The sequence below is a fragment of the Lithobates pipiens genome, unplaced genomic scaffold (genome assembly GCF_037356315.1).
Source record: "Lithobates pipiens isolate NorthernLeopardFrog02 unplaced genomic scaffold, aLitPip1_a1.2 Scaffold_57, whole genome shotgun sequence".
NCBI classification, from domain to species: domain Eukaryota; kingdom Metazoa; phylum Chordata; class Amphibia; order Anura; family Ranidae; genus Lithobates; species Lithobates pipiens.
In genome coordinates, this window is record NW_027507879.1 from 830,325 (window position 1) to 848,220 (window position 17,896).

At 43.7% G+C, this 17,896-nt stretch overlaps 2 protein-coding genes across 6 annotated transcripts in view; one reads left to right on the plus strand and one right to left on the minus strand.

The window, feature by feature from the left end:
• Positions 1 to 2,706, plus strand: part of RD3L (RD3 like) — a 7,036-nt gene extending 4,330 nt beyond the window's left edge. For all 3 annotated transcript variants that reach the window (XM_077467574.1, XM_077467572.1, XM_077467573.1), the window contains one exon: positions 2,061 to 2,706. In XM_077467574.1, coding sequence (XP_077323700.1) covers positions 2,061 to 2,352 — 292 coding nt within the window. In that variant the 3' untranslated portion in view covers positions 2,353 to 2,706. The remainder of the gene's footprint in view (positions 1 to 2,060) is intronic.
• Positions 1 to 17,375, minus strand: part of TDRD9 (tudor domain containing 9) — a 391,054-nt gene extending 373,679 nt beyond the window's left edge. Inside the window, exon 1 of one of the 3 annotated variants that reach the window (XR_013270091.1) lies at positions 17,131 to 17,375. Coding sequence is in view for 2 of the 3 variants with exons in the window: in XM_077467571.1 (XP_077323697.1) it covers positions 17,131 to 17,282 (152 nt within the window). In the remaining variant the exon portion in view is untranslated. The remainder of the gene's footprint in view (positions 1 to 17,130) is intronic. The other 2 variants (XM_077467571.1, XM_077467570.1) reach the window with 2 other exon arrangements.
• Positions 17,376 to 17,896: the final 521 nt, after the last annotated feature.

A 17,896-nucleotide genomic window follows, 5' to 3' on the forward strand; every position in this document is an offset into this window, starting at 1 on the left:
AATGATCAGGTATCCATTTAAAAACAACTATCCCAAAAGAGCAAAAAAAAAAAAAAAAGCAGTTTCCTGTAACTGCTTATAAAGCAGAGATTTTCAATTAGCGGACCTCCAGCTGTTGCAGAAGTACAAGTCCCACGAGGCATAGCAAGACTGACAGCCACAAGCATGACACCCAGACGCAGAGGCATGATGGGACTTGTAGTTTTGCAACAGCTGGAGGTCCACTAATTGCATATCCCAGTTATAAAGTATTAGTTGGAGTTGAGTTTCCATTTGTTATTGTATTTAAATCTGCTAGTCCATCCAACATTGCCAATGCTATCGTCCAAAGGTGCTCCCCTTGTGTTCCTTCATCCAAAGTGGGGGTGCTCAAATTAGAGGTGGTGTTACTGGCCAGATCACCAGATGACAGAGTAAAAAAAAAAAAGCCAAAAAAAAAACGTAATGCAGCCACCACATCTAATGATTGATAAGCTGCAATATTACATTTTTGCTATTGGATTTTATACCGCTTATAGGAGCTGCATTTCTGTTTCAGGTCAGTGATGCACTAAAATGATTGTCCAGTGCCTGCAGGTTTAAATAATAAAAAAAAAAAAATGTAAAATAATAATATATATATATATATATATATATATATATATATATATATATATATATATATATATATAAAATACACCCACAGGTCACTGGTGGCAGCTTTCATATTTCTAACTATACAGTTACCCTTGAATTTAGAAAGTGGAGATCAATGCAAATAAGCTGGTATCAAACAGAATGAGTTTTGCCACCTCTTTACACAAAATAACAGGTTCTAATTCATATTATTCTGTATATTTGGGAAATCTACCATAACACAAGTAAACAGGCATGGACGAATTCCAGGGGACAGACAGGGCAATGATATGCAGGCACTTAAAATGCAAAAGGTGTCAGATGCTTTGGAACAATACAACTATAAAAAAAACTATTTTCTTAATCATATGGGGCGGGGGAACGCCATCCTAGCCTGTTGCGAATGTACAAGAACATACATAGATCATTTTCCTAAAATTAGTTAAGATTAGGATAAGTGTATGTCACCTCTATTGGTACCTATGAAAACTACAGCTGCTGCCTAAAAGGGTTGTAAAGGTTTGTTTTTTAATTTCTAAATAGGTTCCTTTAGAGAGGAAGTAAACCCTGCTGAGTTTACTTCCTCTTTCATTCCCTGCAAAGGCAAAGCATAATGGACTACTATGCATCGCATCGCATCCCATTATGTGTCACTTACCTGACACAGGAGCCAGCGAAGTCACCGCTGTCCCCTGTAATCCGCCGCATCCATCTTCTTGGTGGGGTCTCGCAGCTCCGCCGGTGTCATTCGGCGAAGCCGCGATGACGCCACTCCTGCGCATGCGCACGGGAGCCGACGCGCGGCAGCTCCGTTGTTGAGAATGCTGCGTTCAGTGCGCATGTGCCATAGACAGCGGTGCCTGTTTTCGGGCAAATATCTCCTAAACCATATAGGTTTAGGAGATATTTCTTGGACCTACAGGTAAGCCTTAATCTAGGCTTACCTGTAGGTCAAAGTGGTTTGTAAGGGTTTACAACCACTTTAAGCTAGTGCATTGTTGGTTCACTTAACTTTTCCTTCGATTTCCCTTCTACATGTTTTTTTTTTCCTTTGTCTGAATTCCTCACTTCCTGTTCCTCCTCAGTAAGCTGTTCTGGCTGACTAAACACCACTCGGATGATGGTGTGAAGTTTACTGAGGAGAAACAGGAAGTGAGAAATTCAGACAAAGAAAAAACATTTAGAAGGGAAATCGAAGGAAAAGGTAAGTGACCCAACAATACACTAGCTTAAAGGAACCCATTTAGAAAAAAAATAAAAAATTAAGCTTTACAACCCCTTAACATTAATCATTTAATCTTTAAAACGCTCCTACTAATGCCTTCCCCCAATTATCTTTCAAATCCTACATGAATTTGTCAAAATCTGTCCGAATATATGAGCATCTCTAGAAAGTGCAAAAAAATAAATAAAAAAAAGCATAAACCTGACTGTCTGCCCTCCAGGTTTCGAGAAGTTCTGGCAGAAAACGACGTACTACCTTGGGAGATTGTCTACATATTCAAACAAGTCTTGAAAGATTTCCTGAGTTCTACAGAGAGAGAAAACCAACAGGTGAAGCTGATGGATTTGTGGAACTCAAACTGCCCCGTCAACTTTGCAGTGCCTGGCGATACAAACTCACACAAAGAGGAAATCCCAACAGTCTCCAGCTATGTTGACAGAAACACGCAGAGTTTATTTCCAACTTTCTCAACCCGCATCTGGAACTTGCCATACTACTATCCTTCTGGTTAAATTGGGAAAAGCGTAAGCCGGTCACAACATGGGTCGACTTCCTAAGAATTTTCTTTTTTCGAAAAATGGTAATTAAGAACTTTCGTTCGAATTTCACACTATTTGTGGACTGCAGAAACAGCTGATTATCATGCGGCCATCGAATGGGCATGTTGGAAATATGAACAAAATGTATAATCAATGATGGGAGCCTTGTACGCGAAAATATCATTAAAAAAAAAAAGCAGATGAGCCGTGACCTGGAAAGAAAAGAAGATGATGATTCCTGGCCACATTTCTTTTATGTAGCAATAGGAAGTGAAATTGAAGGCTTGGTTGGTTGAATTTGAAAATCAATGGTGGCGCCATCGGATTTACAAAAATGCACAAATTTTCAAAAGAAAATTTGCTCAGAATTCGACCCATGTTTGGCCTGAATTACTATTAAAAATGCCACCTCTCTTCCTCATCACCCCTATAAAATATAATCCAGCAATAGGATTAGACCACTGGCTTACAATGTTTCTAGCTTGCACATGAGGTTTCAAGGAAAATCTATGGGCTCTCCATTGAAAGAAGAGAAAAAAAATATAAAAAAATTATATATATATATATATATATATATATATATATATATATATATATATATATATATATATTTCCCAGTGAAGATGTGAAGCATAGCCCAGGCATGGCCCTACTGAAAGCAATGGTGATATGATTTAAGGACTGTGGCAAACTGTCAGGAGGGTGAGTGGGGGCATTTTGGTCATTGATACACGAAAGTGTACTCACAAAAAACACACAATTATCCAATTGCTTCCAACCACAAAAAAAAAAAAAAAATTATATATTTATAATCATGCAGACATTTTTACAAGACTCCTATGCATATTTTATAAGTACAAAACAATAACTTAAAAGCAATGCTATTTTTAGCCAGTTCCTGTAGCTATTTTTAAATGACTGACATATACATACATGATGTATGACCCCCCCTATAGATAACCTATTTTTTTGTACCAGTCAGACCAATGTAATTGTGTATAAGTCCATGTTCCTACATTTTATGCAACTTTAAAAAAAAAAAATATGTACCCGCAATCGATGTGTATTTTAAAAAAAATAAACTGCATGAATTATTAAGCAATGTACTTAAAGAACAGCATAAATGTCCATAATCTTCAGTGACGAAGGATAACCTCACAGGTTTTAAGATCCATAAAGTAAAAATTGCAATTAAAAATCGGATTTTAAGATGGGGTGAGTAAATGTTAAATCCTCTGACAAGTTATATTACTGTCACCCCTCACCACCTCTATAACAATGAATGCCAACATGTATCGTGACATACTGAAGCAGAGCATGATCCCCTCCCTTCAGAGACTGGGCGGCATGTCTCCAGACCTAAACCCTATTGAGCATCTGTGGGTCATCCTCAAACGGAAGGTGGAGGAGCGCAAGGTCTCCAACATCCACCAGCTCTGTGATGTCATCATGGAGGAGTGGAAGAGGACTCCAGTGGCAACCTGTGAAGCTCTGGTGACCTCCATGCCCAAGAGGGTTAAGGCAGGGGTTGACAAATTTGCTTGGAATCTAGGAGCCAGCTAAAAAAGTTAGGAGCCAGGTCCGTGACGGCGATCCGGACCTGTCCCTGGTCTGACATGGAGACGAGTGAGGGGAAGATAGCCACCCCCCCCCCTGTCTCCAAGTCATTGCCCATGGCTATTAGAGGGACATTTTATTTGTTTTATTTTTTTCAAATGACGATTTTTTTTTTTAATTGCATTTTAGTGTAAATATGAGATGTGAGGTCTCTCTGACCCCAGATCTCATATATAAGAGGACCTGTCGTGCTTTTTTCTATTACAAGGGATTTTTACATTCCTTGTAATAGGAATAAAAGTGACACACATTTTTTTTTTTAAAAGAACAGTGAAAAAAAATAAAAGTTAAAATAAGAAAGAAAATTTTTTTTTTAAATGCGCCCTGTCCCGCCAAGCTTGCGTGCAGAAGCGAACGCATATATGAAAGCGATGTTCAAACCACACATGTGAGGTATCGCTGCGATCGGTAGAGTAAGAGCAATAATTCTAGCCCTAGACCTTCTCTGTAACTCAAAACGTGCAACCTGTAGAATTTTTTAAACGTCGCCTATGGAGATTTTAAAGGGTAAAAGTTTGTCGCCATTCCATGAGCGGGCGCAATTTTGAAGCATGACATGTTGGGTATCAATTTACTCGACGTAACATTATCTTTCACAATATAAAAAAAAAATTGGGCTACCTTTACTGTTGTCTTTTTTTTTATTAAATAAATTATTTTTTCCCCAAAAAAAGTGCGCTTGTAAGTACGCTGTGCAAATATGGTGTGACAGACATTATTGCAACGACCACCATTTTACTCTCTAGGGTGTTAGAATAAAAAAGAAAAAAAAAAGTGTGTGTGTGTATATATATATATATATATGTGTGTATATATGTATGTAATGTTTAGGTGTTCTAAGTAAATGGAAGGAGAACTATTAGCATTAATGGTTGTAATTCCAACGGCCACCACAAGAGGGCGCCCGATTCCAAAAGGAATAGGATCACAGAAGGGAATAGCATCACAGAAGGCCTCAAAGCCGGGGGCTCAATTACTGGCCGCCGGCGGCGCGGCCCGACGCAATCACGCTGGGGGGGTCCACGGAGACAGGATACCCCCAGCTGTGCTGCCCCAGGCGCCAGTCGCTAATTCTAGTCGCCAATGCGACCTGGCGCCCGGGTTTTGTCGAGCCCTGGGTTAAGGCAGTGCTGGAAAATAATGGTGGCCACACAAACTGACACTTTGGGCCCAATATGGACATTTTCACTTAGGGGTGTACTCACTTGTTACCAGCTGTTTATACATTAATGGCTGTGTGTCGAGTTATTTTGAGGGGACAGCAAATTTACACCATTATACAAGCTGTACACTCGGCACTCAGGAAAGATAGAATAAAATAAAAAAAATGTGAGGGGTGTACTTGTGAGAATATATATATATATATATATATATATATATATATATATATATATATATATATATATATATATATATATATATACACATACACACACACCACTTGCCCACCAGCCGCTATCATTATAAAGGAGGTCGGCTCTCCTGTGCAAATCGCTGTAGCTTTATGGTGGCTCACACAGGCGGGATAGCTGCGGGAGCGTGCACGAGGGTCGGGCTATGTCTGCCGGCAACCCACAATCGCATATTACAGAGGCAGAATGGGTAACTCCCTTTGTAAACAAGGCAATTCCCCCGTTCTGTTAGGGATCTATGTCCTGTCCCTGGCAGCCCATGACCCCCCTACAGTTAGAACACACCTAGGGAACACATTTAACCCCTTACCTGCCATTTACACAGTAATCAGTGGACTTTAGCACCATTGTATAAATGTCACTGGTCCCAAAGTGTCCAATCTGTCTGCCGCAATGGCGCAGCCCCACAAAAAAAAAAAAAATCATAATCACAGTGTTAGGAATCTTCTCTTGTGATCAGTCAAAACTCCAGATGTATTGAGAAGCAGACAATTTATTTCTGATGTGGTCCATAAAAGGGAAGCATGCTTACAGAACAAAAGCTGCAGTAAGAGTCGCCCCGAAGAATGTGTCTTTCCCCCCTCCTCATACCTAGTGATCCCACCTCTATGCTTCTATTGGCTGAGGAAACATAGCTAGCGTGTCTGGTACCCGATAGTACTTTATTTTGGCTATCAGGGTTTCCTGTACAATCTTATGCTACCATATATAGTAAAGCATAATCATCCTACAACTTACTATGGAGTTATTTAAGACAAAACAATACAACAAGTTAATACAACAATGTGCTCAGAAGTCATTTTAAAAATCAAGTCTCAGAGTTATTGTTTTTTTAATAGTCACACAATAAACATTTAAAACTTTTCTAAGACACAGATCGCCATTACTAGTAAAAATTCATAACTATCCCATATTCTGTAGATGCTATAACTTTTGCACAAACCAATGTGTGCCATAGGAGGCGGGGGTTCTGGAAGGACATCTACTGACACCCTCCCAGAACTGGACGATCGTGCTGAGTCAAAAGGAAACTGCCACTAATGACCTCTAGATAAGAAAAGTTTAATCTCAGGCTCCTTCCACTCCTTGCATTCAATATCCCCAAGTGACTGGTGATTAAAGCGGGATTCCGCTGCCATTTTTTTTTTTTTTAACCTGTGTCACTGGTGGGCGATTCCTACGGTGTCTTTGCAGTCACGATCGGCGTCTTTTTAACCCCCGGCGTGACGATTTCATTGCTAAGGAAAACTTAAAAAAGCAGTCCGGCGGTTTCCATTTTCACTGTGGGCGTTTGAAGCCCACAGGCATTTACTTCCTGGATGCGATGACGCTGAGCTCCCAGCATCCACCGCTCCATCTCGCACACGCTCATTGAGTGTCCTCTTTGTTTTCCTTCCTCTTGCCTCGTGTGCTATAGTGGTAATGGCAGATAGAGCTGCCTGCCCACTTTCAAAATGGCAATTTCGGACACGCCCTCGTCACGTGACCGGCGTCCTTCCGAAATCTCACGAGATTTCGGCATGACTGTGTCCCCCACGGATTCCTGGGAAATAGCTAAAAAAGTTCCCAGGGATCATTGCGAAGCCGATAAACACGCCTACTCCCACGAGAGGAGACCCCGGAAGTCGGCATAAACATTAAAAATAAAAGGTAAATACTGCATATTATTTTATTTCAATGGTCATAACTGCATCTATGTTCCAAAGCCATTTGAATAAGATGAACTTGCAATTTTCTGTACAAAACTGCTACAAAACCGCTTTAAGGAAATTTCTGTTTGTACGCTCTCGCAGACCTTTGTAAAGTTTATTCTGGACAGATTGGCTGCACTTCCTCAATCTGTTCAGAAGTATAAGACCCCTTTCACACTGCGCTGCCCATAGCACCATTTTTATCAGCATTTTACCATCGGATTTGCGGCACATTTCAGCCGATAGCGGGCGCTTTTAACCCCCACTGGCCGAGAAAGTGTTAAAAAAAAAACATCCGCAATAGCGGCATTTTGCCGGCAGTATAGCCACGCTGCCCCATTGATTTCAATAGGGAGCAGCTGTGGAGGAGCGCTACACACCGCTCCTTCACCACTCCAAAGAAGTTGCTGCCAGGACTTTACCTGACGTTCTGCCAGCGCACAGATCCAGTGTGAAAGCCCTCGGCACTGGAGACAATGGTATAGCTGTTTGAGGGAGGATTGCAGGCGCTATTTTTAACATTATAGAGCCTGCAAAATGCCCTCAGTGTGAAAGGGGTCTAAATGTCGGGGAAATTGTATACAGTGTTGAGCACAAAGATGTGCTCATAATTCTCAATTGACAACTAGACATTCCCCAACTTGCACATGTGCCTGCACGCTTGTGTGAATACTTTGCTCTCATTTGCCTTTTTAAAGTGGCTCCAAACTAGAGAATTGCTTAGTGGTCAGCTTCTACTGCCTGTGACCTGATCCTGTGCTCCTTGCCGATACCTTGTTGTTGACCTGGCTTGTGACATGACTCCCTTTTGCCTACGGTTCCGGTGCATTCTCTACTTGCCCGATACCAACCCTGGCCCTGACTGCTCTGAATCCAATACCTCTACTGCTTCTGACTTCTGCCTGCTCACCTGAGATCCTGCATCTGCCTGCTGTTTGGGGCCTGCTGCAATTCTCCACCAGTCTGCCTGCTGCAAATGTCTTCCGTCCAGGACCTCCAACAAAAGCACCCATGCCACTCTGTGCCGTTACACCTTCTTCAACTAATCATCCTTTAACGGAAAGATACAAGGCAGATCTACCAGCTTCATCTTCCACCAAAGAGCTACCCTTGGAGAGATGGACAGAATCCTCCCCTTCTTCCCAATCAGGAACAGCTATAGACTTAAAATCTTAACTTCAAGGGTAGAGGCGGTGACATAGGGTCCACCTTCTCAACTATGGTGCCCTAGAGATAAATCCACTAAAATTAAAATCTGGGTTTGGAGATGGACTCACTCTGTGCTCAAGTCCAGGGGTGCTCAACCTGTGGCTCTCCAGCTGTTGCAAAACTACAAGTCCCATCATGCCTCTGGGTGTCATGCTTGTGGCTGTCGGAGCCTTGCCATGCCTCATGGGACTTGTAGTTCCGCAACAGCTGGAGAGCCACAGGTTGAGCACCCCTGCGCTAGTCCATATAGAGGCCATGTCTCCATTTCAAAATAACCCCCACTTTTTTTTTTTTTTAACGCTAGCCCCAAGGAGAACTGCGAGGCACGCACCAAAAGTAGGTCACCGTACTGCCGGTGCCATCTTGGGACTCCAAGGGGACAGGGCTGTAAGGCGCTCCTCTGCCATCTTGGTAAACCCAAGATACAGGACACAACTGGTAAAACACCCTGTAATATGAGATAAGACACTGTTGCCAATTTGGTCCACCGCTAGAGCTGGGCGATTTTCAAAAAAAAAAAGAAAAACCTTGATTCACGAGTCAAATTTTTTCATTTATTTTTGATGGACACAGTGCTGGTTCTGAGGAGCTGTGGGCAGTTGTTTTTAGGTGAGGCTTCGGCCTAGACTGAGGCCGGATGCTGGGGATTTTGCCTTAGCCCCGCCTAAAAACTCCTGCCCACAGCTCCTCAGGACCGGCGCAGTGTCAGCGCCAGCCCTGGTGAAAGAAAACAAATAAATCTAAAATCGATTTGACCTCTCAACTCGATTCAAGATTTAAATAGATTTTTTTTCACTGGCCCTACAGACCACACGCCCCACAGTCCAGTGCACCCCAGTCCACCCTGAAGCAGCATATAAAGCATAAGAGTTGCCCATTCTCATAAGAGGCAAGTACCTGTAAAGCTAAAGTACGTAAATAGCTCGGGGCATATGATGCAGTAACAACCCCCCCACATGAAGCCTCTGCATGTCGGGGGAAGAACAGGATATAGATGCTCCGATCTTGGGGCCAGCCTTTTAATCCTTTCACTGCCAGGTCCAAATGTCGTATGGACCTGACGGCAGGGATGGGGTTCAACAACCTGGTGGCTGCAGCTACAGGTATTGTGTGTAAAACTGACAGGCAGACTCTTGCCTATCAGGTGGTTGCATTTGGATGGCATTTCACAGGCATGCACACACAAGTTTAACCACTTTCAGACCGGACCATTTTGCTGGCTTAAGACCAGACCACTTTTTGCGATTCGGCACTGTGTCGCTTTAACTGACAATTGCGTGGTCGTGTGACGTGGCTCCCAAACAAAACTTCACGTCCTTTTTTTCTCACAAATAGAGCTTTCTTTTGATGGTATTTGATCACCTCTGCGGTTTTTATTTTTTGCGCTATAAACAAAAAAAAATAAAGCGACAATTTTGAAAAAAATACGCATTTTTTACTTTTTGTTATAATATCCCCCAAAAATATATACACATTTTTTTCCCTCAGTTTAGGCTGATACATAATTCTACATTTTTTTTTATTTTTTTTTACCAAAAATATCACAATAAGCTATTTATTGGTTTGCGCAAAAGTTAGAGCGTTTACAAAATAGGCGATAGTTTTTTACTAGTAATGGCGGCGATCAGCGATTTTTATTAATTATTTATCATTATGTGACTGCGACATTATGGCGGACACATTGGACATTTCGGACACATTTTTGGGACCATTGTCATTTATACAGCAATCACTGCTATACAAATGCACCGATTCCTGCGTAAATTACACTGGCAGTGAAGGGGTTAACCAGAGGGTGGCAGTGAAGGGGTTAAGTGTTCCTAGGGGCCTGTTACTAACTGTGGGGTGCTGAGCTTTGTGTTAGTGAACACTGATCTCTGCTCCAATCACATGAAGCAGAGATCAGTGTCACTTCTTGCTATGCAGAATGGGGAGATGCTGTTTACAACAGCGCCTCCCCGTAAGACGATCGCGGGTATCCCTGCGGCGATTAAGTCCGCGGAACCCACGACCGGACTCATGGGGTCCTGACCGGCACGTGAGCACGCCGGCGGCACGCACATGATGGCAGGGCAGCATATAGAAATGGACTAACCTGTGCGCCAATATGCCTGCCCATGCCATTCTGCTGATGTACATCGGCGTGCACCGGTCGGGAACTGATTAAGGTTGGACGTGTTGGCTATTCATTATTCAAAAAGTGTGTATTTTTTCCCCAAAAATTGTGTTTGAAATGCTGCTGCGAAAATACAGCGAGACATAAAATATTGCAACGATCACAATTTTTCTAATTAGGGCATCTCAAAAAATAATAATTTGTTTGGGGGTGGCAAGTAATTTTCTAGAAATAAAATTACTAATTTTAACTTGTAAACAAAAAATTCCAGAAAAGACCTGTTTATAGAATGTTTTTGGGGGGTCTTCAGGCTAACTTTTTTTTTTTTAACCACTTAAAGCGGAGGCTCCACTGCCCTAAACTTTTTTTTTTTTTGGTACAATCACAAAGATTATGTCCTTAACACTTATAACTCACTTGTTATATGTTTTCAGTCTTAAAGATGTCCGTTTTCTATAACAATATCAACTTTTAATAGTTGTTGTATCCGGGTCTCATCTTGCCTGTGGGCATGTGAAACCCACAGACATCCTCTTCTGGGATACAGTGCCACTGCTCGACCAGCATGCACTGTGCCTTGTACTACCGATCTCGCGCATGCGCAATAACTGTAAAGAGGAGCGCCGTCAACCGCTCAGGTTGCCATTGCAAGGGGCGGCGGCGGCGAAAGTCCCGCCACTTAGTGATGACAACAGAGCTGTGCAAGTAAGAAATCACGCGATAACTCGCGTCAGCAGGCCGCTGCACTGACTCCTGGGAACTATGAAACAAGCTCCCAGGAGACAGTGCGGATTGCAGATATTACGAACTATCCACACTATCCGCACCCATATTCGCGATCACCATACACAGGAAATAGACAACATGACAAGAAAAAAAAAAAAAAAGAAACTCAGTTTTTGAAAGACATATATTTAATAAGCTTGAGATATGTTAAAATCGGGTGGAGCTCCACTTTAAGGACCGGAAAGAATTTGCCCCCTTAACCACTTGCTTACTGGGCACTTAAACCCCCCTCAGTCCCAGACCAATTTTCAGCTTTCAGCGCTGATGCACTTTGAATGACAATTGCGCGGGCATACAACACTGTACCCAAATGACATTTTTATCATTTTTTTCCCACAAATAGAGCTTTCTTTTGGTGGTATTTAGTTACAGCTCGGAGTTTTATTTTTTGCTAAACAAACAAAAAAAGATGCAAAAAAAAAATCATGTTTTAATAGTTTGTTATAAAATTTTGCAAACGGGTCATTTTTCTCCTTCATTGAAGTGCGCTGATTAGGCGGCACTGATGAGCAGCATTGGTGGGCACTGATGGGCTGCATTGGTGGGCACTAATAGGCACAGATAAGGCGGCACCGATGGGTGGCACCGATGGGTGGCACCGATGGGTGGCACAGATGGGTGGCACAGATGGGTGGCACAGATGGGTGGCACTGCTGGGCACTGATGGGCGGCACTGGGGTGCAGCACCTTTGAGGCAGATTGTGGGCACTGTGGGTGGTACTGCGGGTGGCACTGTGGGCACTGCTGGGGGGCACTTTTATTCAGGATGGCACTGCAGGGGGCAGGTGGGCACTGGCAGGGGGCAGGTGGTCGCTTGCATTGCTGGCCGTGATCGGGACTGATGTCCCAATCACGGCCGCCGGTGATCGGCTTTTTTTTTTCTCCTCGCGCTGTCAGCGCAAGGAGGAATACTAGCCGATTACCGACTCCATTATATCACATGATCAGCTGTTATTGGCTGACAGCTGATCACGTGATAAGGGGTCGGGATCGACCCCTTGCACGGATCGGTGATCAGGCGAGTCTCATGGACTCGCCAATCACAGAGAGCGCCGCTCGCGCCCCTCAGGGGGCGCGCAGGCCGCTCGTACACGGGACTACGTCTATTGACGTCGTCCCGGAAAAGGAGATCCGCGCTATAGCAGTCATTTGGCTATAGCGCTGATCTCAAGTGGTTAATAACCAGGCCATTTTTGCGATACAGCGCTGCATCGCTTTAACTGACAATTGCGCGGTCATGCGACGTGGCTCCCAAACAAAATTGATGTCCTTTTTTCGCCACAAATAGAGCTTTCTTTTGGTGGTATTTGATCATCTCTGCGGTTTAAATTTTTTGCGCTATAAACAAAAAAAAAACTATTTTGAAAAAAAACAAAATTTTTTGCTTTTTGCACAAAAGTTATAGCGTCTAAAAACTATGGGAAAGATTTATGGGATTTTTTTTTTTTTTTTTTTTTTTTTAATAGTAATGGCAATGATCTGGGATTTTTAGCAGTACTGCGACATTGTATCGGACATGCAACATTTTTGGGACCATTGACATTTATACAGCGATCAGAGCTAGAAAAATGCACTGATTACTGTGTAAATGTCACTGGGAAGGGGTAAACAATAGGGGGCGATCAAGTTGTTAACTGTGTTCCCTATAGGTGTTCTAACTGAGGGGATATGACTGACTATAGGAGACATACTAAAGTAGGAACAAATTAAGCATCTTCTCTCGTGACAGAACAGGGATGTGTGTGTGTTTATACACACACACACACAAATCCCTGTTCCTGCTCTCGTGCATGCGATCACGTTCACCGGCCACGCACTCCCCGCTGTGCAGCAGGTGCGCCTGCTATCGCCACTTAAAAAAAGGTACAGAGATACATACAGCGATTCACAGGAACGAACCACTTTGCCGACGCATATCTGCATGAACCAGACGGCAAGTGGTTAAGCTGTTGCCGACCACCCCATGTACATTTACGGTGTTCGGGGACTCCTCCACGAAGGATCACATACAGGTTTGCGATTCTGGTGCACGCACGTGCGCCGGCCCACTCCCGCTGTGATTGGGCACAGCAGGAGATCATCAGCGTGTTAACAAGGCAGATGGTTGTCAATAAGGCAGAGAACCTGTATTTCTGACAAAGGAGAAACACAGATCTCTGTCTTCCGTCATAAAAAAAAAAAAAAAAAAACGCACTACCTAGGAACACATTTAACCCTTTGATCACCCCTTCCCTTGTCAGTGTCATTAGTACATTAACAGTGCATATTTTTTTAGCGCCACTGTATTAGCATTACTGGTCCTCAAAGTCAAATCAAGCCTCAGTTAGGTGTCCTTCCACAATGTTGCAGTCCCGCTTTAAGACGCCGATCACCGCCATTACCAGTAAAATAATAAAGATTCCATAAAAATATCCCATAGTTTGTAAATACTATAACTTTTGTGAAAACCAAGCAATATACGCTTACTGGGATTTTTTGTTATCAAAAACATGTATACGAATACATATTGGCTTAAAGTGGAAGGCCAGCAAAAAAAAAAAGAAAAAAAAAAAAGCATTAATATTCTTAAAAAAAAATTTAAAAAAAATTTGAAAAAAAATTGTTTTACCTTGCCAGAAATCCCTGTTGCTGGGCAGTCTTCCTAATCTGCCTTCTTCCTGCTCCTCGGTGATCTTCGTCTTCTCCCCTCCTCCGCGTTGTCTTCTGGGTAATGGGGCGCGCTGTGTTCTGGGAACTGTGTGTTCCCTAACAGCGCGTCCCATTCACAAAGCGCCGCGCGACTCACGCATGCGCAGTAGGAAATGGGCAGTGAAGCCGCAAGGCTCCACTGCCCGTTTCCCTTAGTGAGGATGGCAGCGCTGGGACCCGAGAGCCAAAGGAACATTTCAGCCTCGGCGGCCGACATCGCGGGCGCCCTGGAGAGGTAAGTCTCCTTATTAAAAGTCCCAGGGTAAGCCTCCTTATTAAAAGTCCCAGGGTAAGCCTCCTTATTAAAAGTCCCAGGGTAAGCCTCCTTATTAAAAGTCCCAGGGTAAGCCTCCTTATTAAAAGTCCCAGGGTAAGTCTCCTTATTAAAAGTCCCAGGGTAAGTCTCCTTATTAAAAGTCCCAGGGTAAGTCTCCTTATTAAAAGTCCCAGGGTAAGTCTCCTTATTAAAAGTCCCAGGGTAAGTCTCCTTATTAAAAGTCCCAGGGTAAGTCTCCTTATTAAAAGTCCCAGGGTAAGCCACCTTATTAAAAGTCCCAGGGTAAGCCTCCTTATTAAAAGTCCCAGGGTAAGCCTCCTTATTAAAAGTCCCAGGGTAAGCCTCCTTATTAAAAGTCCCAGGGTAAGCCTCCTTATTAAAAGTCCCAGGGTAAGCCTCCTTATTAAAAGTCCCAGGGTAAGCCTCCTTATTAAAAGTCCCAGGGTAAGCCTCCTTATTAAAAGTCCCAGGGTAAGTCTCCTTATTAAAAGTCCCAGGGTCCAGCGATGTGGGGGAACGAAGCCCCCCCCCCCTCGTTCCCCGCTCGCGGCGCCGTCATTCGTACTGTGGGCACCCGGCTGTGGCTTCACAGCCGGGCATCCACTGCGCATGCGCAAACAGCGCCGCGTGATGCAATACGCCGCGCAGTCACCTGGGACGCGTGGCAGGTCCCAGGTGACTGTGCGGCGCGAGGGGAAGTGATGTCACCAGCCCGGGCAAGGAAGAAAGCAGACTACGAGGGACCCCCTAGCAACAGGTATTTAGAGGTGAGTAAAAAAAAAAAAAAATTTCGCCAATTTTTTTTTTATTTTTTTTTAAGCATTTTAAACATTTTTTTTATTTTTTGGTGGCAACACCACTAAGTTGAAGAAATTTGATTTTTTTTTTATTGGATGCGTTTCAAAACAAAAATAAAAAATATTGTTTTTCAAAATTGTCAGTTTTTTGCTTATAGCACAAAACAAACGCAGGAGGTGATCAAATGGCAAAAAAGACAGCTCTAGTTGTGGGTAAAACTACAAATTTTTATTTGGTTACAGCGTCAGACGACCAACGCAATTGTCAGTTAACCACTTGCTGACCAACTTCGGGAAAATATACGTCAGCAGAATGGCACGTCTGGGCAAAGTACCGTACCCATACGTTACTTTGAATTTCCTGCGGTGCGCGCGCCTGCCACAAACTCCGTGACCGTGCTCCCCGGGACTCGATTGCTGCTGGCATACCCACGATCGTGTCACGGAGCTCAAGAACTGGGAGACGCTGATGTAAACAGCATCACCCCGTTCTGCCTAATGATAGGACACAGATTGTATGCTCCCTGTCATCGGGAGCAGCGGTCAGTGTCCCCGTCACACACAGCCCAACCCCCAGACAGTTATTAAACACTCCCCTAGGGCACACTTAAAGCGGTTGTATAGTCTATTTTTAAATTTGTACCTACAGGTAAGCTTATAATAAGGCTTACCTGTAGGTAAAAAAAAATATCTCCTAAACCTGTACGGTTTAGGAGATATTCCCCGTGCAATGAGCCCCTGACTGCAGCCGCGCATGCGCACAGGGGATTCTCGGCCAAAAGCCCAGCAGACGCCGGACCATGCCGGAAAGAAGTCTCCCGCACGCATGCGCAGCAGTGACATCGCGGCTCCAGCCACTCACAATGCTGGAGCCGCGATACCCGGAAGACACGCAGAGGCAACATGACCCTCCGTGTGGACCAGGTGAGTTACCGACGCCTCGTTCTAAGGTGAGTATTTCATAATGAGCTAGTATGCGATGACTTTTGCCTTACAGGGGTATTTAAAAAAATAAACACAAAAAGTGTCAGCGGGTATACAACCCCTTTAACCCCTCCCCACCCCCTAGTGGTTAACTCCTTCACTGCCAGTGACATTTTTACAGTAACCAATGCAATTTTATAGCACTGATCGCTGTATTAATGCCAATGGTCCCAAAAATGTGTCAAAATTGTCTGATGTGGACAAAAAAATAAAAAATTACTAGTAAAAAAAAAAAAAGCCATAAAACACAATTTCTAGATGCGATAACTTGCGCAAACCAATCAGGCGCTTATTGAGATTTTTTTTACAAAAAATGTATTACAATACGTATCGGCCTAAACTGAGGGCAAATTTTTTTTTTTTATTAGAGCAAAAAGTAAAAAAAAAAAAAAGTTTTTTTTTTAAATTGTCGCGCTTTGTATATAGTGCAAAAAAAAAAAAAAGCTGAGATCAAATGCCACAAAAAAAAGCTCAATTTGTGGGGGAAAAAAAAAGGACGTTTTGGGTACAATGTGGCACGACCACGCAATTGTCAGTTAAATCGACGCAGTGCAGAATCGCAAAAAGTGCTCTGGCCTGAATGGGGGGGTAAATCCTTCCGTGGCTAAAGTGGTTAAAGCAGCAGAAACAGGTCTGGCAGTGAAAGGGTTAGACTTGTGTATCTCTGGGTGGTACATGGACTGCGATATTGTAGCCAAATGGAGTTGTGTGTATGAGGTCTGTGGGAGGGTTCTCCTCTGATTAGGACACAAGTCCGGCCCCCGAGGACACCAGTGTTGGCTTCCAGTACAGAATACTACTTAAAAAAAAATATATATATATATATATATACACACACAGTATATATATATATATATATATATATATATATATATATATACACACACACACACACACATACATACACACACAGTAATAAAAAAAAAAAAATATATATATATATATATATATATATACACACACACACACACATACATACACACACAGTAATAAAAAATAAAATGTATATATATATATATACATACACATGACTGTTTGTGTTTACCACGTGTGTGTGTGTGTGTGTGTGTGTACATCAGAGAGGTGAAGTTATTGGGGGGGGTCTACTCGGCCATTCCCTGCCCAGACAGCTCTCCCCATGCACGTGGCCCCCCTCCTTCTCGGCCGCACCTACCCCTTGCGCCTCCTCCGGCTCCTCTCATCCTCCTCCTCGGGCTCCGGAGCGCGGCCCGGCTCTGTCCAGGTGCCCAGCAGCTTCACATCGGACACCTCTTTCCCGATGGTAAACCAATCGGCGATCTGATCCACTGTCAGCTTCCTCAGCATGGCCGCGGCCGCTGGTCCCTCCCGCTCGGAGCTCACTCACTGACTCCGCACCACACACCCCAACCACGTGACCCGCCTTCTAGCGCCAAAATTCTCTCGGACAGTCCGCTATATCAGATGTGGGCGGGGCCTGCTGAGAGTGTGGCGCCTGACCCAGGCCTGCGCGACGGTGATTGGCGGGAATGGCTGATTCAAGGCCTCTGGGAGATGGGGATAGATCGGAGGGGGAGGGGCTTGAGTTTACTCGTTTGCTAACAGTTTAACCACCTCAATACAGGGTACTTACCCAAGACAATTTTCAGTGCTGTTTGTTTAAAGAGGAGGAGGCCCACCCTAAAAAATATATATATACATAAGCAGGCTCCTAAAAATACATTCAAAAGCATTTGGGAAAAAAAATTGTTTTTGCTTACCGGAAACGCCTGTTGCTAGGCAGTCGTCCTAATCTGCCACTTCCTATACTGCGCCGCTCTTCATTCTCGGTCGCCTCACGTTGTCTTTTAGGAAATGGAGGAGCACCGTCTTCTGGGACCCGTGTGTGTCTGCCGGCCATTCACAAAGCGCCGCGCGACTCGCACATGCGCAGTTGGAAACGGGCAGTGAAGCCGCAAGGC